The sequence below is a fragment of the Chlamydotis macqueenii genome, chromosome 2, assembly GCF_036417535.1.
Source record: "Chlamydotis macqueenii isolate bChlMac1 chromosome 2, bChlMac1.mat, whole genome shotgun sequence".
In the NCBI taxonomy this organism is placed as follows: domain Eukaryota; kingdom Metazoa; phylum Chordata; class Aves; order Otidiformes; family Otididae; genus Chlamydotis; species Chlamydotis macqueenii.
Genome location: NC_141557.1, coordinates 5,675,336 through 5,690,871, shown reverse-complemented (window position 1 = coordinate 5,690,871; position 15,536 = coordinate 5,675,336). Strand labels below are relative to the sequence as shown.

The window sequence follows — 15,536 nt, the reverse complement described above, 5'->3', positions numbered from 1 at the left end:
TGAGAGAGTTCCAGGAAAATTTCAATGACAATCCTGGATATTTAACCCCAAGCGACCTGGAGTAACGCTAAAAAATTAGACTTGATTTTGCAGTGGGATATAACAACGCAGAAAGCCTATATGAAAGCATCATGCCTAGATAACGAGATACAATTTCCTCTCTTTATGGTTCTGTGCTTTCTTCTTGGCAAAACAACTCCAAAAAGGAACAACTGAAGAAGTTGCAAAGAAAGAGGTAAAAAAAAGTCAGGTAAAAGGCATTGTGATAGTCATTTACAAGAAATAATGACATGACAAAACAATGGCATGTGACTTTAGGGGGTAAATCAAAGACAAAAGGAAGCAAACAGTAGCTTATTAAATTGAGTGACATTAATTCTTAAAAGAGAATGATGGATAAAATTGGTAAAAGAGAGTAATGAAATGGTATTTTGAAAGGGAAAGAAGGGGAAAAAAAAAAAGGCTGGTTATTAAGGCAATATATCCAGCCATGAGATATTTTTTAAGTAAGGGAATTGTTGCCTTTGGTAAATGAGAAAATCTATGTTGCTTGATACTTTAAAGGTAGATTCCACAAAGCTGTACAAAATATTTTACCGGGCAGTGTTTTGGCAGAGAAATCAACCAGTTTGTTCTCTGAGGTCTTATTCACCTGTGACATCGATGTTTTTACTTCTACGGTGTCTTTCTGATGATTTATATAGGATAAATTTTTAATTACATAATGTATCCTTTACTGACATCAACAGTGTTTTATTCAGAACACATTCAACGCTTCCTGTTATTGACTGAATCACTCAAAGCCCTGCCTCTTGGGCATACCAAAACTGTTAAGTTACTTCCTCGCAGTTGCTGGCTTTATTTGGCTAGTCGCAAGTTCTTGGGACATTCATCAAAAAGATGATTAGCATGTCCTTGTGTGCCAGCAGAAAGATTACTTCTGTATAGGAGGACTGTAAGTATGTAATGTCCACACAAGATCTGGCCTTCAAAAATAGCATCCTTTGGGCTTTGCTCTTTCATGTTGGTATTCATAGCCTCATGTGAACTTCCGTTTGATTTCAAGTCATCCCTGGATTATTGCCATATTCCTCCACCTCTTTCTAAGCAGCTGCAAATAGAATCAATTATACTCTACTATAGAAAGGTGACATTTGTGTCGCAGGACCTTTTGAAAGTTGAGGGAGGAAATGGGGATTATTTCTTTATCACGATGTTGCTGAATATATCAAGGCTAGAATGTTCCTGATTTATCATGACATTTCATTATAGCACTAAAAAGGAACATAGTTTTCCAGCCTCCATGTTAGGATCACAGGGTTTATTTATCTCAAAAAGACATTTAAACACGAAGGACACCTAATCCTCTGAGAGAAAAATTCCTGAAACGGTCTTCTAATTCCTCCTAGTTACAATGCTTCATCTCATTATTTTAAAGTTTTGGGTTTCTTTGGTAAATATATATACATTTTTTTTCCTGAGACTGGGATATCAAATATTCGAGTCTCCTTCCTCTAAAGTTCTGGATCTTTTCTTTCTGAAGATGAAGTTCAATATGCCAAGAATTATTCTGACAAGGAGGATTGCTCCTTAAGGAAATGCTTAATGGCTAGAAGATTCCTGGTTCCTGTGAGTGGAATTTAGCTCACCTAAGTGTACAACTCATCTAGTTACTCTGAGCTCCCTTTATAGTCAATGGAGACAAACAGGCACTTTTGGAAGATGATTCATCTGACCTCATTTAAAAGTTGATTTCAGTCAGAGATGGGACACATTTACCTAACTACATTGGGTCCAGATCCTCATTGACTTTATAAAGGGGCCTCAGACAACAAGTCCAGATGCAAATGTCTAGACTTAGTTCAGTAAATTCCACCCCGTATGACAATATGAACCAGCAGCAGAGAAGATGAGCTCTGGTTCTGTGACGGGTCTGTTTCCTGTTGCCCTGTTGAGATTTCTCCATGGGATTGCACCTGCTGAGCATAAACTTGCCAGCAGTTTTCTAGCAGAATTGGAAGAGATGTGATGAATGTTGATACTATGTCATCCTTTCTTTTTTCATCATTCATTCCCCCAAAACCCATCACTGGTTCCAATCTCAAGGAGCTATGGAGTTCCTCAGACTCTCAGGACATCACCCAAAACCTCAATTTCCTGATTTCAAAGACAGGAATCCATCACTCTCTAATAATAAAGGCAGTGTTATGCCAAAAAAACCCCACCCTAAATTTGAATGGAAAAGAACTCCAACAAGTCAGCAAGTAAGATGTAGAGAATTTTAAGCCCGGAGTCACTCAGTGTACAGTACAAATACATGTATTTTTGGTATTCATGTTTATAAGGACCACATAATCCTACAAATTGAAAATAAATGTCAATCTGCTAACATCAAGAAACAACAAGCGAGCTGCACTTTGGCCAACATCAATTGGATGATACCAGGGCTTACTATTTAGTTAGTATCTTCATGTCAGCTACTTAAATTGTTGCACCTTTCTTGGGTCTGTGTGCTAACAGGAAAAGAAATGGTAATCTGTGACAGATAGCAGATGCCCTCCAGTGAACTCAAGGTACAGATCTGCCAAGTCAGCAGATGCCACTCTGAGAGCTACTTTTCAGTGGGAAAATCCACACGTATTTGCTCCTAAAATAAGACAGTACCATTATAGATGATTTTGTGGATTTCTTCCAAAGCCTCTTGGAATCCCATCTTAATTTATAATGCACATTTTCCAAGCTTTCCAATTACGTTTATAAAAACAAAATCCTCTCTCTTCTTTACTAAGACTGTAATACCTACCCATGTACTATTGCCTTCCTACCACTTAACAAACACGTATTTTTACAAGCCATAAACCCCACATAAACCAGTGACATGCACTACAGAGCTGGTGCAATGAATTGCATGCAGTATCAGGTAGGAAAGTCATTTCTGTTACCTCTTTTTGCCCTACTGGAGGTGGTGGCTCAGCCTTCAACTGCTTATCCACATGCAACTCACTTAACTCTTCACAAATCTCAGAGTTCTGACTCCGGACGCCTGGGCTTTGGCATCGCTGCCCCCTCAGCTGCAGCTGTTTTTCCTGCTGGAAATAATCCTAGATGGGTTTATTTTCTTTTTTTTTGTTGATAGCATGCTTATTTCTTAAAGAGAATTCTCCAGCTAGAAGAGAAAATAGCCTGGACTATACTTGTCAGGGGACAACATCTTAAGGAAAATGGCAAGAAACAAGATAGCACAAGCTTATGCTGTAACTTTTGAGCTTTAGCAACTCGATATGTCAAGATATCTGGCTGTAGAAAATGGAAATACAAATAGGTTGATTTTTCTTTCTGAGCTGCTGTTGGGGTAGGAGGAAATTCTTTTGCAATTTCCATTTTGAGCTTGGTTTTGAGACACAAGTTTCCTCCAGTGACCCAAGGTGCACAGAAAGGTGCTTGCAGTTCAGCTGAGTAACTGAGGGGTGTACTCTGAAGTCGCACCATCAGGCAGCAATATTCGGTGTTACAGCTGGAGAAAAGCTCCAGCGCAATACCCAACGCTGTGCTACGAGTCTGCTTGAAACAGTGTTGAAAAAAAACACACCCAGAGGAGACAAGATACATGTTGAAGGGGAAGAAAATGCAAAGTTCACTGGAAGAGATAAAGGTATATAAAAGTAGATGTGGAAAAACTGCAGGTAAACATGTAAATGTATGTAGCTCCTATTCAGGAAAACACTTAAGATTACTTTGCACTCACTGATGCCAACGGGACTTAACCGCAGGTTGAAAGGAGAGCACATCCTTAAGTACTTCGCTAAAATGAGACGGACTCTGGAATCATAGCAATAATTTTTTTTTCTGCAAACACATCTGACTAGACCCAGTGCTTGCTGGTACGAGTGGTGCCATTAAATCCAGCCACTTCTTCCTGAGGTGATGATCATGGCTGCTGAGTTCTCTAGAAGCACTCCCAGGACTAATGGCAGAGGAGAGTATGTTTGTGGGGTTGGTCCCTACATCTGGAGGCTCAGGCTCTCCGCCAGTGTAAATCAGTGTGGCTTTATTGATTCACCTAAGACAAGGACTTATCTGAAAACTCTGTAGCTCATCACAGCACTACCATCGTTCATGCCATTACTAATGCTGCTACTAAAATATTAATAAAACTCTAGCCTGTTTCAAAGGGTTGTGCTGAATTGCTTCCAGAAGGACTTCCATGCTGAGAAAAAAAATTACAAGCACAACAGGATTTCAACAGTAATTATTTAAACCTATTTATCTTTCACTTGTCCACCTTTTTTTTTTTTCCCTTGGCTTGACCGACATTCGATGTTATTCATGTACTAAGCGAGTTTCCCTTACCCAGGGAGCCGCAGCCTACCTGCCTCAGTTTTAAAGCCAAATCACCACAGGAAGTCCCTCAAGAGGTACCAGGAACAGAAAAACACTTTATTCCAAATATAGCTATCTGAAAGAACAGACGACACAAAGGAAGCAGTTGGTTAAGTAAATTGCTCTCCATATAAATACTTTCGGACTGTTAGGTTTCTACCACTCCTTTCAAACATCGTTCTGTGTTTCTAGCAAATTAATTTAAAATCAAATTACTTGTTTCCTGCTTCAGAGGGCATGTGGTCTAAAATATATTCTAACTTTAATAAATTAAATTATGCACATCCAAGTCTGTACCCTCTGCATAAGAACACATTACATACAATTTCTAGGCACAGTTTAGCACCAATCTTCACAGGCCAGAGATTGCTCCATAATAGTCTAGTTACAGTTACATCCCTGTTGAAAAGTAACACTCTTTAAGGCACACCTTTGGAAATAGTGTACTATTCAGGGGAAAAGATAACACGGAAGGCACAGTACACACAAGTAAGGCACTCAGCCATAAAAAGTCTTTTTTTTTTTAATGCAATGTGCATACAACTTAGTACCAAGTAATCTTCATGGCATGATATCGGTTATAGCACTAAAACAACAGAAACAATTGTTTCATGTCAGAAGTGCAATGCAATCTGAGGTGACGTCTCAAGTTCGTTTGCGCAGAAAGGCTGTGCGCTCAGACTCATTAGAAACTGCGCAGTGTATGAGAACGGATTGTGCAACCCAGTTGATCTGATGAATATTCAAGTTGTTAAGCAAATTATTGCACTAAGATAGAGTCAAATGCCAAACTAAAACCCACTCTCTGTTTACTAACCCCTCTGTGTGATACCAAGACTTAGTAACACTTTCCTAGAGACTAAACTCCAGGAAACACGGACACAGCTGTTGTCCAGAAATCACACTGTACCGAGTACCCAATAAGTTAACGTTAATTAAAACTGATGAGATACATCCTGGCAAATTATCCAACAGGGCTAACAAGTGCATGTGCTCAAGCAATGGTTTGGTTCATCACCACAGGTTTTTAAATTTATGAGGTGAAAGAAAATCTCTAAGAGACAGACCCTTCAAAAGGACCTGGTTGTATAGAGTGATCCCTAAAGGAGTGTTAGGGAATCTACTGAGTTTTCACAAACAACTGATGCCAGCCCTGGTAAGCTGCTCTCATGGGATGCAGCAGTCTCATTTCCAGCACCCAGCACCTGAATATCAGCACGGACCTGTCTGGGGAAAGGTGCCTTTGGTTGATGCTGTTTAACGTTGGGCTGTTTGCTTTTGTTCTGATTCCAGATGATACGTTCTCCTGGCAGCAGCGGCGGCAGGTTTATCTCCTGTAAAGCTCCCCACTGTGGGTGGTTTATATAATTTGTTTTTATTTTTTGTATCAAGTGCCATGTTGCCAAGGCAATACACATTATGTTAATATTTATTGAGTCACTTGTTTTCATAATTTATAAAGTAAAACCATTCAGCAATACAAAAACTTGGTGCTTGCAAAGGGAGGGTTGGAAGTCTGGGACAGACCTCAGCTCCATTAGAGCATAAACCAAAGTTTGCTCACCTCTGCTCTGATCTCAGCCCTAAAAAGAGGTGATCTGCTAAAACCACACCAGTAATTAGCACATGGAGGAGGACGGACCCAGCATTGTTCCCTTGTGTGCTGAAGGTTGGTTGTAGCACCAGGAAAACAACAACCAGATTGAAAACAGAGCATAATCTGGGCGACATCTCAAGTGTGTTTGTGCACGGACCCACATACTTGTTTGCTGACACAAATAAATACAAAGGCTCCACACTGCATTCTGCCTCTGAAAACACAGATCGGCTAATTGTTTCAGGCTCAAAGGGGGATTAGTGCAAATGCCGCTCCTTTGGAAGGAGGACTTACTGTTGGCAAAACAAGAGGAATACCTGTCATCGGCACGGATTCACTATTCCTTCCCCATGGAAATATCATTTTTTTTTTCCATCCTGTGCAAACAAATTTAGAAAGAGGATCCCAGGACCTGCCTTTTGGATGGTGATCATCTCAAATGGGTTCTCCTGATGCTCCCTAGACCATGACCCTGGCTTATAACATTTGTTCCCTGATTCCCTGGCCACGGCTGTTGTGGGAAAGAAGATGTGCAAAGCCTTTGATAGCAGGAAGCTTCCTCTCCCAAGCAGGTGAGGATGCAAGAAATGAGAATTGGCACTGGAGCCCTCCACCCTTGCAACTGTCACTGCAGAGCCAGTAGCACAGATGTGGCAGGATGAAGCTCATTTAAGTTATTTTATGAGGTGGATAGGGTATCCTCTGTCTCTGGCAGGACAGTGCAAATGCAAACTGTCCTCTACTTAGTCCGCAGTGCAATGGGAAGCTTCAGCTCTGTGTATCTTCTCTGCTTTCCACCAGGCTCATGAGTCCCTGCCTTTCTGAAGACCAGTTTTGAGACACCAATGGGATTTTGGGGACACCCACATTTTGCAGTTACTTTCCAGGAATGAGCTGGTCAGGACATTTCCAGGTGCAGACTCAGAGTGGTAGAGGCTTGTCCTGGTCCCTTCGGTATACAAGTCTGCACACACTTGGCCATACAGGTGGGACCCTGCTTTACGACGGGACACTGCCCGTCAGAGGGAGCAGATGAGGATGCTGCAACAGAAATGTCGCTGCTTTAGCCATTCATCGATGACTGACACTAGGAAATTCAGAAATGCAGCTCAACAGAGCAGCAATTAGTCCTTTAATAGATGTATTTTAACATATTTTAACCTGCAGAGCTTCCTCTAGCCAGTTTTTGGATATGAAAACCATAATAGGAGTCTGAGGAGCTTTTCATGTGTAGTAAACCCAGTTCAGCAGTGTGACACACATAGTTGTGAGAGTACTGTTTACTCTGTAAAGTAATTGTTGGTGTTTATGTTCCTCCTTGCAGACAGCTATGGATTTCCTAAAATTGCCATGCCTGGTAGCAATTGGCAGCCTTTCCCAGCAACAGTTTGTGTCTGGTAACTGGCACCCTCCCCCTGCAAAGAAGCCAAGAAGTAAACGATCGTGAAAACTGAACTGTTTATATCCTACCTCTATATAAGTGGAGAAGCAAGCAGATTGCAGTGCTGCTGCAATACGGCGAGCCTGCACTACTGCCTGGGTGGCACCTCTTTCATGTGTAAAGAAAACAGGAGGCTACAGTCTGCAGAGCTGATGGGCTGACAACTCTCAGACATGCTGAATTCAGTCTTTCTGAAAAGCTTTGGAAAAATCTGAGCTGAAACGGGAGGGAAATAAATAACCACGAACCAGGGAAATGAATCGTGGGTTCTTACTACCAGAGCAGATCATTTATGATCCTGGTTGTCCTCTTCCACAAATAAATGTAAATCCTTGTAGCACCAACAAAATCAGTGGATTTATCTTTCGGCACGTTTAGCATGAGAAGAAAAATCACCAAATCCATCAGGAAAATCCCCTTGCTTCCTTAATATGAGAAGGGGAAGATTAATACCGCTTTTTCTGCGAGGAATAAAAGAGGGCTCGTGTGCAGCTGTCAATTTTAAGTGTGCACATTTGAGAGTGTCTCTACCCTGGCTTGAGGAATCGCTTCTGTAAAGCAGAGTTGCTACTACTGAGTTTAATGAGAAATCAGAGGAAGACCTGGAGCGATATCAAACCACAGTGCTGGGATCGTAGCTAAGACACAGAGAGGACTCATGCTACGCTACGCTCCTTTACAAGTGCGTTTTATTAGCAGACTACAGTGTTTGCAATATAAAGCCTGTGAAGTCCTACCTGAAGTTTGCAACACAGAAAGCACGTACGTAAATTAGGAGCTGCAAATTCCTCAGAGAGGGTATGAAAAGAGGAAAGGGAAAGTCTAAACCTGATTTTTTGAGACAGGGCATCCCCACTCTCCATCCTATGCCACCTGGTCCATCACTCCACTTCAGCAGAAACAGCCTGACATCAGATTAGAAGAGTTTGTAGATTTTTTTTTTCAGTTTTGTAGCCCTTAGCTACCCTTCCCAGTCTTTTTTCTTGCCACTCATCAAAAGCCAGAAACAATCTGCTGCAAAGGGAGTAGTAAAACATCAGAATTAGAACGCGCTGCTCATATTTGTCATGTGACTACACACAGATTTTTTTCTTTTTCTTGATCACCTAGCCTTTATTGGAACCCCATTTATTAAAACCCAAACCACTGACACATCCATGCAGAAGAGCAATGTGAGCAAAGCAAGTTAAACACAACAGTCTCTGAGTTCAGAAACAGCATAAGCCTGTTGCCCAGTTCCTGATGAATGGACCCGCAGATGAAATTATGCCCCTAACTTGGACATCCACAGGTCCCAAGGGATTTTCCAACTGAGCTGTCAGAGTTAATGCCATTCTAGTTTGAACTTACACCTCTGTAGCTAAACACAGAACTTGTCCTCCTGATGGACCTCAAAGATGCATTTTTTTTCCCCCTGAAAGGTGTAGGGTATTTGAAAGGGAAAGTGCAAGACTTGTTTTAAAAAATAATGCACCTGTGAGTGCTTAGTCGGATAAAAATACCGGAATATGGCCCTTCAAATTCAGAATGGCTGGGGTTAACGCTGGCCAGAAACCACAGCTGCTCAGCAGAGGCTGTTAACAGCCCTGGAAACACCCTGCCCTGGTACTTGCTTTTATTTTGAATAAAGGTGAACTAAAACTTCACATCGCAGCCACTAACTGCTGGTCTCTGCACAAGCGCTGGATGCTTTGCCAAACATCATCCCCCGAGGAGGGAAACCGCAGTTCAGCAGTGCTCCTTCTCGAATTAATCCAGAGCATTTTAAGTGTTGAAATGCTGGCTGTGGAGTAGCAAAGGCAGGTTATTTCTAATGGCTTCAGCCTTGCTGGCCTAAGATCTTTTCCCACACTGGGCAACACACTGCCCATAATAAAACATAGATTCATCATTCCAGGGGTTGACTCTTAAAATTAGTCTAAGTGGGAGAACTTGGCAAAAAGATGGACTGCCAAAGTTAATTTAGCCTGTTATCAATTCAATAGGCTTAAATAGGCAGTGAAAGTGTTTCATAAGTGTTCATTGTTCAGAGTTCAAGCTAATACCTTCTGCTAAATTGCGTTTTGAAGTTTAATCACACTCTACTTTATGTTTCTTTTGGTAATTGGGATCTCTCCACAGTTTAATACGAAGAACGCAAACTAATGGGCTCCTCTGATGGAAGCTTAAATTTTAGAAGTTTACCTCAAAATGCAGTGAGCGAAAGTGCCTGAAATAACACGGAACATTTCACCCAAATAAGACATTAATATTTTGATCATTAAGGAAATCTCACATTATTAGCGGGAATAGCAGCAAAATAACCATTGTCTTAATTTTTTTGTTATTTTGGACCATATTTAATGGGAGTAATTTCAACCCCCTGACATACACACACACACACGCTGTCTCACTTGGCACAGGAGCTGTTGGGGAACTGGCTGCTGTTCATTTTGTCCAAAATGTTAAATGTCGGCATTTTCTTTACTGAAGGGAGAAACAGTGAGAAATGCTCATTTCTGGGCAGCATTTTGCTCCAGGGAGGGATATGGATACTGGGAAATGGCACCCAGTAGGCTGTGACTGACGCGTAGTCCACGGTCTGGGCACTTGTCCAAATAGATGTTGTCAAGTCCGCTACGTCTGATATCGGCTCTTGCAATGCCAGGCTTTTTTTTTTTTTTTTTCTTTCTTCCTCCCCTCCCTTTCTCTCCTCCATCAGCTCCCTGTGTTTCCTGCACCTTAGGCATTATGCTCTGGACAAATATATTTCCCTGCCACCGCGTACTGAATAAGCATCCTAAAACCTTTGTTCGCAGTGTGACTGCTCAAATCACATCAGCACAGATCTGACACTGAGTCTTCCCCTTCTGCCCTATCCTACTGAAACAAAATAAACACAAATGTCTTTCTATACCTAAAAGCAAAGATGCAGACACAGCTGCTTTAAATCTGCTGCTACGATTTACAGTTCTTTTTCTTTTTCTGATGGCCTTGCTGCTATTCTTGCAAAGACAATAAATACAGAAATACTTTATTGCTAAGAATAATTAGCAAATCTACGCAGTTTTCAAGAATGCAAAGCAAAACATACGAAACAGAGAAATCCAGGCAAACTATGTATCTAATAATAATGAAAAAGCCCTGCTATCTTACTTAATGATCAGAAAAAATATTTGCCCAAATAAAGCTGACAAGAAGAATGCTGCACGCACGTATACACGCGGGCTCACTCTCCTGCCAGTAGGAACTGGGGAGTCATCAACAGGATTCAAAGGTATTTCATCCAGCTGCACTAAAAGAGGAAGTGCCCCACAGACTGGAACTGAAAACAGACAGAATATAAATACTGTTTGAAAGGACATTACAGTTCCTGATAATAAAGTATATTTCCCGCAGTAAAAGGCTGAACTTAATGTACCCTGTCAAACAAACACATGACTTCATGGTATCTCTGATTTATAGATGTTAGAATTCATTTCACAAACAATTTCATATCAAAATCTTTATGTGCTGGCATTTTTATAGCAATTTTCAATAATTTCAGCTACACTTATGTCAACCTGGTGTGAGTCTATATCACTTCAGGTTTAGGAGCAGGTCTGTAATGCACAGAAATTGTACAGTAAAATTTCCACTGTATACAAAGGAAACAGATGTGGGTCCACATGCAGATGGTGAACTCTCTGTTACCTGAGACATTTCATTCTGTTCCCTGTCTTACAAATGATGTATCACAGCTAAAATAAACTTACAGGCTCCATGCAAAAAAAAAAAAAAAAAATAGACGTCGAAGTCTCCGGCTCTATTATGAGAAAGCTAAACCGTGATGATCCTAATGGTCCTCTCTGACCTCAAAATTATGAAACTCCTACTGATTGAAATGTGAAAAAAAAAAAGCCATCAGAAACAGTTTCACTTTGTCAAATGAAAGAAAATAAGTCAATAATTCTGAAATAAATATATGGAAGAAAATAAAAGTTTGGGGGTTTGATTCAGGTCAGGGCAATATAGAAACTGTACCATTGAATAGAGATTGTGGTGGCAGCCAGCTCTGACATTGATGTGTACAGAGGCAGTTATTGACCTAAAGTCTGGAAAACAGAATTTCCTTGGAGATGCGTTTGCTGGAGCCTAGACAAGGGTATACACGAGGGGAGAAATGCCAATCAAGGAAAAGATGTGAATGTGACTGAGAAAGCAAGGCATGCTCTGGAGCAACGAACACCTGTTTGGCGTGCAAAATCCAGGCAACCTGCACCCCTCAGGTCCTCTCTGTGGAGCTGGGCTCAACCCTTTAAAAATCATAGCAGAGGTGCTGCTCTGCCTTGGAGGGGTCTAGGAAGGGCACACCGAGAAGTGCAGCTGTGTTGGTGGGAAACACCGAGAGGCAATGAAAGACACCGTCCCCTTCCTGCAGGCAATATTTCCTGCCAAACCACAGGAAGGCAAGCCCTAGCAGGCACAGCAACAGCTCTCTGTTATTTAAGGATTTCTACAGTCAGGGTTAAGCCTCGGGCGCAAGAGGATGGGCCAGCCCTCCGCTGGCTTTGCCGTCTCAGGGTGGCACAAACCAGCTGTGGTGGGAGCTGGGACCGGGTTGGGACACAGGGAAAGGCAGCAGTCCCACAGCATGCATGCCTGGTGTCGAGGACGGGGTAAGAATCTGCAAAGCGCTCCGTCCCGGCAGCAGGCAGCCAGCACTTTCCATATGACCCAATTAGCCACTCCGTCGGAACAAATCAACAATGGCATTTTCTGAAGACAAGCAGGGAAGTGCTGCTGGCTTGGCACTGCGCTGCATGTGGAAACACAAAGGTGTTATCTCTGCAGAAAGCAGCATCCATGCCTGGCTTTGTCACTGCGCAGGGGGCAAACGTGAGACTTGGCCAAGAGCCACTGGCCACTGCAGCGTGGATTTTCTTCTCAGGGGCGTGCTATAGACAGATCAAGTTGAGGGCAGTAGATTTAGTAAGGCAGCACGTGTAGTAATTAAATTTAAGAAAGGGAGAAAGTAGTAAAAACCCTGTTGGGCTGTCTCAAACAACAAGGAAAAGGAAGAGCCATTTTCTTGGGTTGTGCTACTAAAGTTTGCTGACTGTAGGAACTCATCAATGCAGAAAAGGATCCAGATAGCGTGCAGAAAGACTTGGACGTCACTTAGGTCTAGGGTAATAGAAACAAGACAGAGTTCAACAGTATAGGCGCAGGACACTGTACTTTGGGGACTGATTCAGGACATCTGGAACCTCCATTGAGTCTAGTAATCACAAGATTCTCCTGAACCCAAAGTGATGTCACTGTGAAAAACGCACACACCGTTCTGAGCTACAGCTGTGGGCACCTAGAAGGTTAAGCAATACTAAAGCAGGAGTTTTGAAGATCTGCACTTCGGACTTACATGTCTAATGTAAATGGTACACACCTCTCTGATGTCTGAAACTTCCAATGTAATTAAACCACGGGTAGGTTCTGGTAGGATCCACTGCGTCAGGTGGGCTGGTCTGTGCGCACCAATTGTCCCATCACCTTACTGCCCCCTAATCTGCTTCCTACTCCTTCAGGAGACTGAAAGTTGATGTCACATATGAAAAGATGGTCTTTATAAGCAGTTCAAGACACTCTACAGATGAACAAGAAAATAATTTCCACATTTTAATGATCTAGGAAGCCAAAATGAGAACCCCAAAAACCCTTGAGAAAATGCAACCAGCACATTGCTGTGGTTGCTGCTGAGCTTGTGGGAGCTGTTTTCCTGGTAGGACAATCCATATTTAGAACGATACATCTCAAAGACAGAGGAAAAATGGAAGACAGCTTTCATGTAATAGAAGCTCATTTGGACACCATGTCTAAAGTATGACCAAGTGGATGACATTTTTGTTGTGATTATTCTTGTTTTCATTATAAGGTTAAACCTCTCATCAAATCCTGAAAAAATCTTGTGAACTGACAGGGAGAGACTTCCCCAGCACTATGAGCAGGGCAAGGAAGGGGGTTAGGTGAAGCTCCAAGTGAAAATGTTGCAGTGACTGGCACCAACGCAGGTATCACATAATAAAGATGAATTAATGAAGTTCAAGGTGGTCCTTTATCAGCCTCACTGTTCCTCTGCCAGCTTCTTGCACCTGTGAAGACTTTTCTTGTTCAGCTTTTCTTTCTGATCCTTTCACTGTACGTGTGGGCTACAGGCATGTGTCTCCTGCCTCCCTGAGCTGGCAGAGCATCTCAATTGCATCTCAGAAATCAAAGGAGATTTAGAAGCTATCACATGGTCTCGCTGTTTGGAAACCCTTTCAATGACAGTGCCACAAATGGGTAACTTTCAGGAAGACAGCTGCTGCCACTGTAAGCTTTGATAGTAGAAACGGCAGCTGAAAGTTAAACTTAGACATCTCTATTACTCAGAGGGAAAGATGCAGTCACAGAAGGGTTTCTCATCATATGAAATTTCAAACTGCTGTGTCTAACACTGTGGAAACCATTTCTCGTAACCACAATGGCTTACTTTAGAGTAGTTTTGTAGCTTTCCAGGAAGAGCCCGGTATTGGTACAGGAGCCATAAGCTGAGCTGATCATCACCCTAAAATACCCCATTGGGATCAACAACTTGTGGTTTTCCTTGAGACCAGCCTCCCTTTAGCCTCTCTGTCATGGCGGATGGGTCTGGACTGATGTGAGCACATGGATGAACTCCAGGATCTTCAACCAACAGAGAAAGCATAAAGGACGTGTAAGGACTGTGTAGATTTTCCTACCCACGTGCTTGAGAGGCATGCACACATATACTCCCTGTTTATGCATCTCCTTTTGCCTCGTCTCCCATGCTCTTGGCACCAAAATCTATGTGCACGAGGAGGAAGGCAAGTTCTGTCAATGTTGCCAAAGGTCAGCCAACAAATTTCAAGCGAAGCAGGGTACATTGTCTTCTCCTAAGAAGTAAATATACATACACATTCTCTTTGTATATGCTAAAATATTTAAATATGTAAAAATATGGATTATAATTAGGGGAAAGTTAGAATAGATTTGAATGTTTAGCATACCCTTGGTAGTTCTTGTTTCATTTCTGTATGATGCCCTCCACACAAAAAGATACTTCACTGTAATTGTGCCCTTTCAGTGCAATCACGTAAATTTTGCTCTCGTTCATGTTGTTCTTCCTTTGCAAGCTCAGCCATGGTTATCGTGGCCATCTGGGAAGGAAGGGGATAAGGATTCCCATGGACTTGGGGCTCATAGGATTAAAGCTTCTGGGAGTAAGTGGGGAAATTTATTGCCACAGGGCTGCCCTGGATAGGAAGTTTGGCAAGCTGTAATGCTCACAACTCTGTATCTGAGGAACTAGGATTTCGTACTGACCTCCAGGTGCAATAATGTCTTTTGCAGTAACCTATGTGTTGATCAAGAGAGTTTTTTGTGAGTCCAGAGATCATAAGTCTTTGGAATGGGCACCATTAAAAATGATAGAACTTTGAAACATTTGGGATCTGCTTTCTCATGGTTCTGCTCTTTATGGAGACATTTACAGCTGTGCAAATTTACAAGGGTTTTGCAGGAAAGCAAATGCAAAACTCATTACACAATTATAATTTCTGCTGTTGAGCTTTTTCCTATTTTTGAGTATTTATTATGCTCAAATTATTTTTTGAGTCTTTGAGTTGGAACCCCCTCGCATGCACACATTTTCCTCTCTAGAAATTTGATTAAAATGTTTGCTGGATACATGAACTTGTTTCTTGTTTGGACCTTTTCAGCAGCAGACCCCTCAGGCCTGTGGACAAAGGTTGAAAACCATTGATCAGGGCTACGCACGGGGGAACGGCAGTGACCTGCAGCAGCTGTTTGTCAAAGCCTGGAAAACACTAGTGACAAAGCTAATTAACACATTTCTCAACTCTATGCCTTCTATTTAATGCACATGCTAGTGGTGAACTGTATTATTTCACCGCAATCCAAATATCTTGTGGTAATGTGACAACATTACTCTAACATTTATAGAAAATTTAATGAAAAGATGCAGTGTGAAAACAGTATTTTTGTTTGCTTTTCCTACTGAGTTTTGTTTCCTCCCTTTTTTTCACTCTAAATTCTCGATATTTATATCACGTGTGATAATGTTTCAATATTATTGAAACA

General features: G+C 41.8%; 1 protein-coding gene across 2 annotated transcripts in view; it reads right to left on the bottom strand.

The window, feature by feature from the left end:
- LOC104486892 (sodium channel protein type 5 subunit alpha-like) overlaps nucleotides 1-15,536 on the bottom strand; it is a 176,026-nt gene that overhangs the window by 51,842 nt on the left and 108,648 nt on the right. Inside the window, exon 17 of one of the 2 annotated variants that reach the window (XM_086741777.1) lies at nucleotides 2,943-3,089. In XM_086741777.1, the coding sequence (XP_086597903.1) occupies nucleotides 2,943-3,089 (147 nt within the window). Of the gene's footprint in view, nucleotides 1-2,942; nucleotides 3,090-13,525; nucleotides 13,535-15,536 lie in introns of both variants that reach the window. The other variant, XM_086741776.1, reaches the window with a different exon arrangement.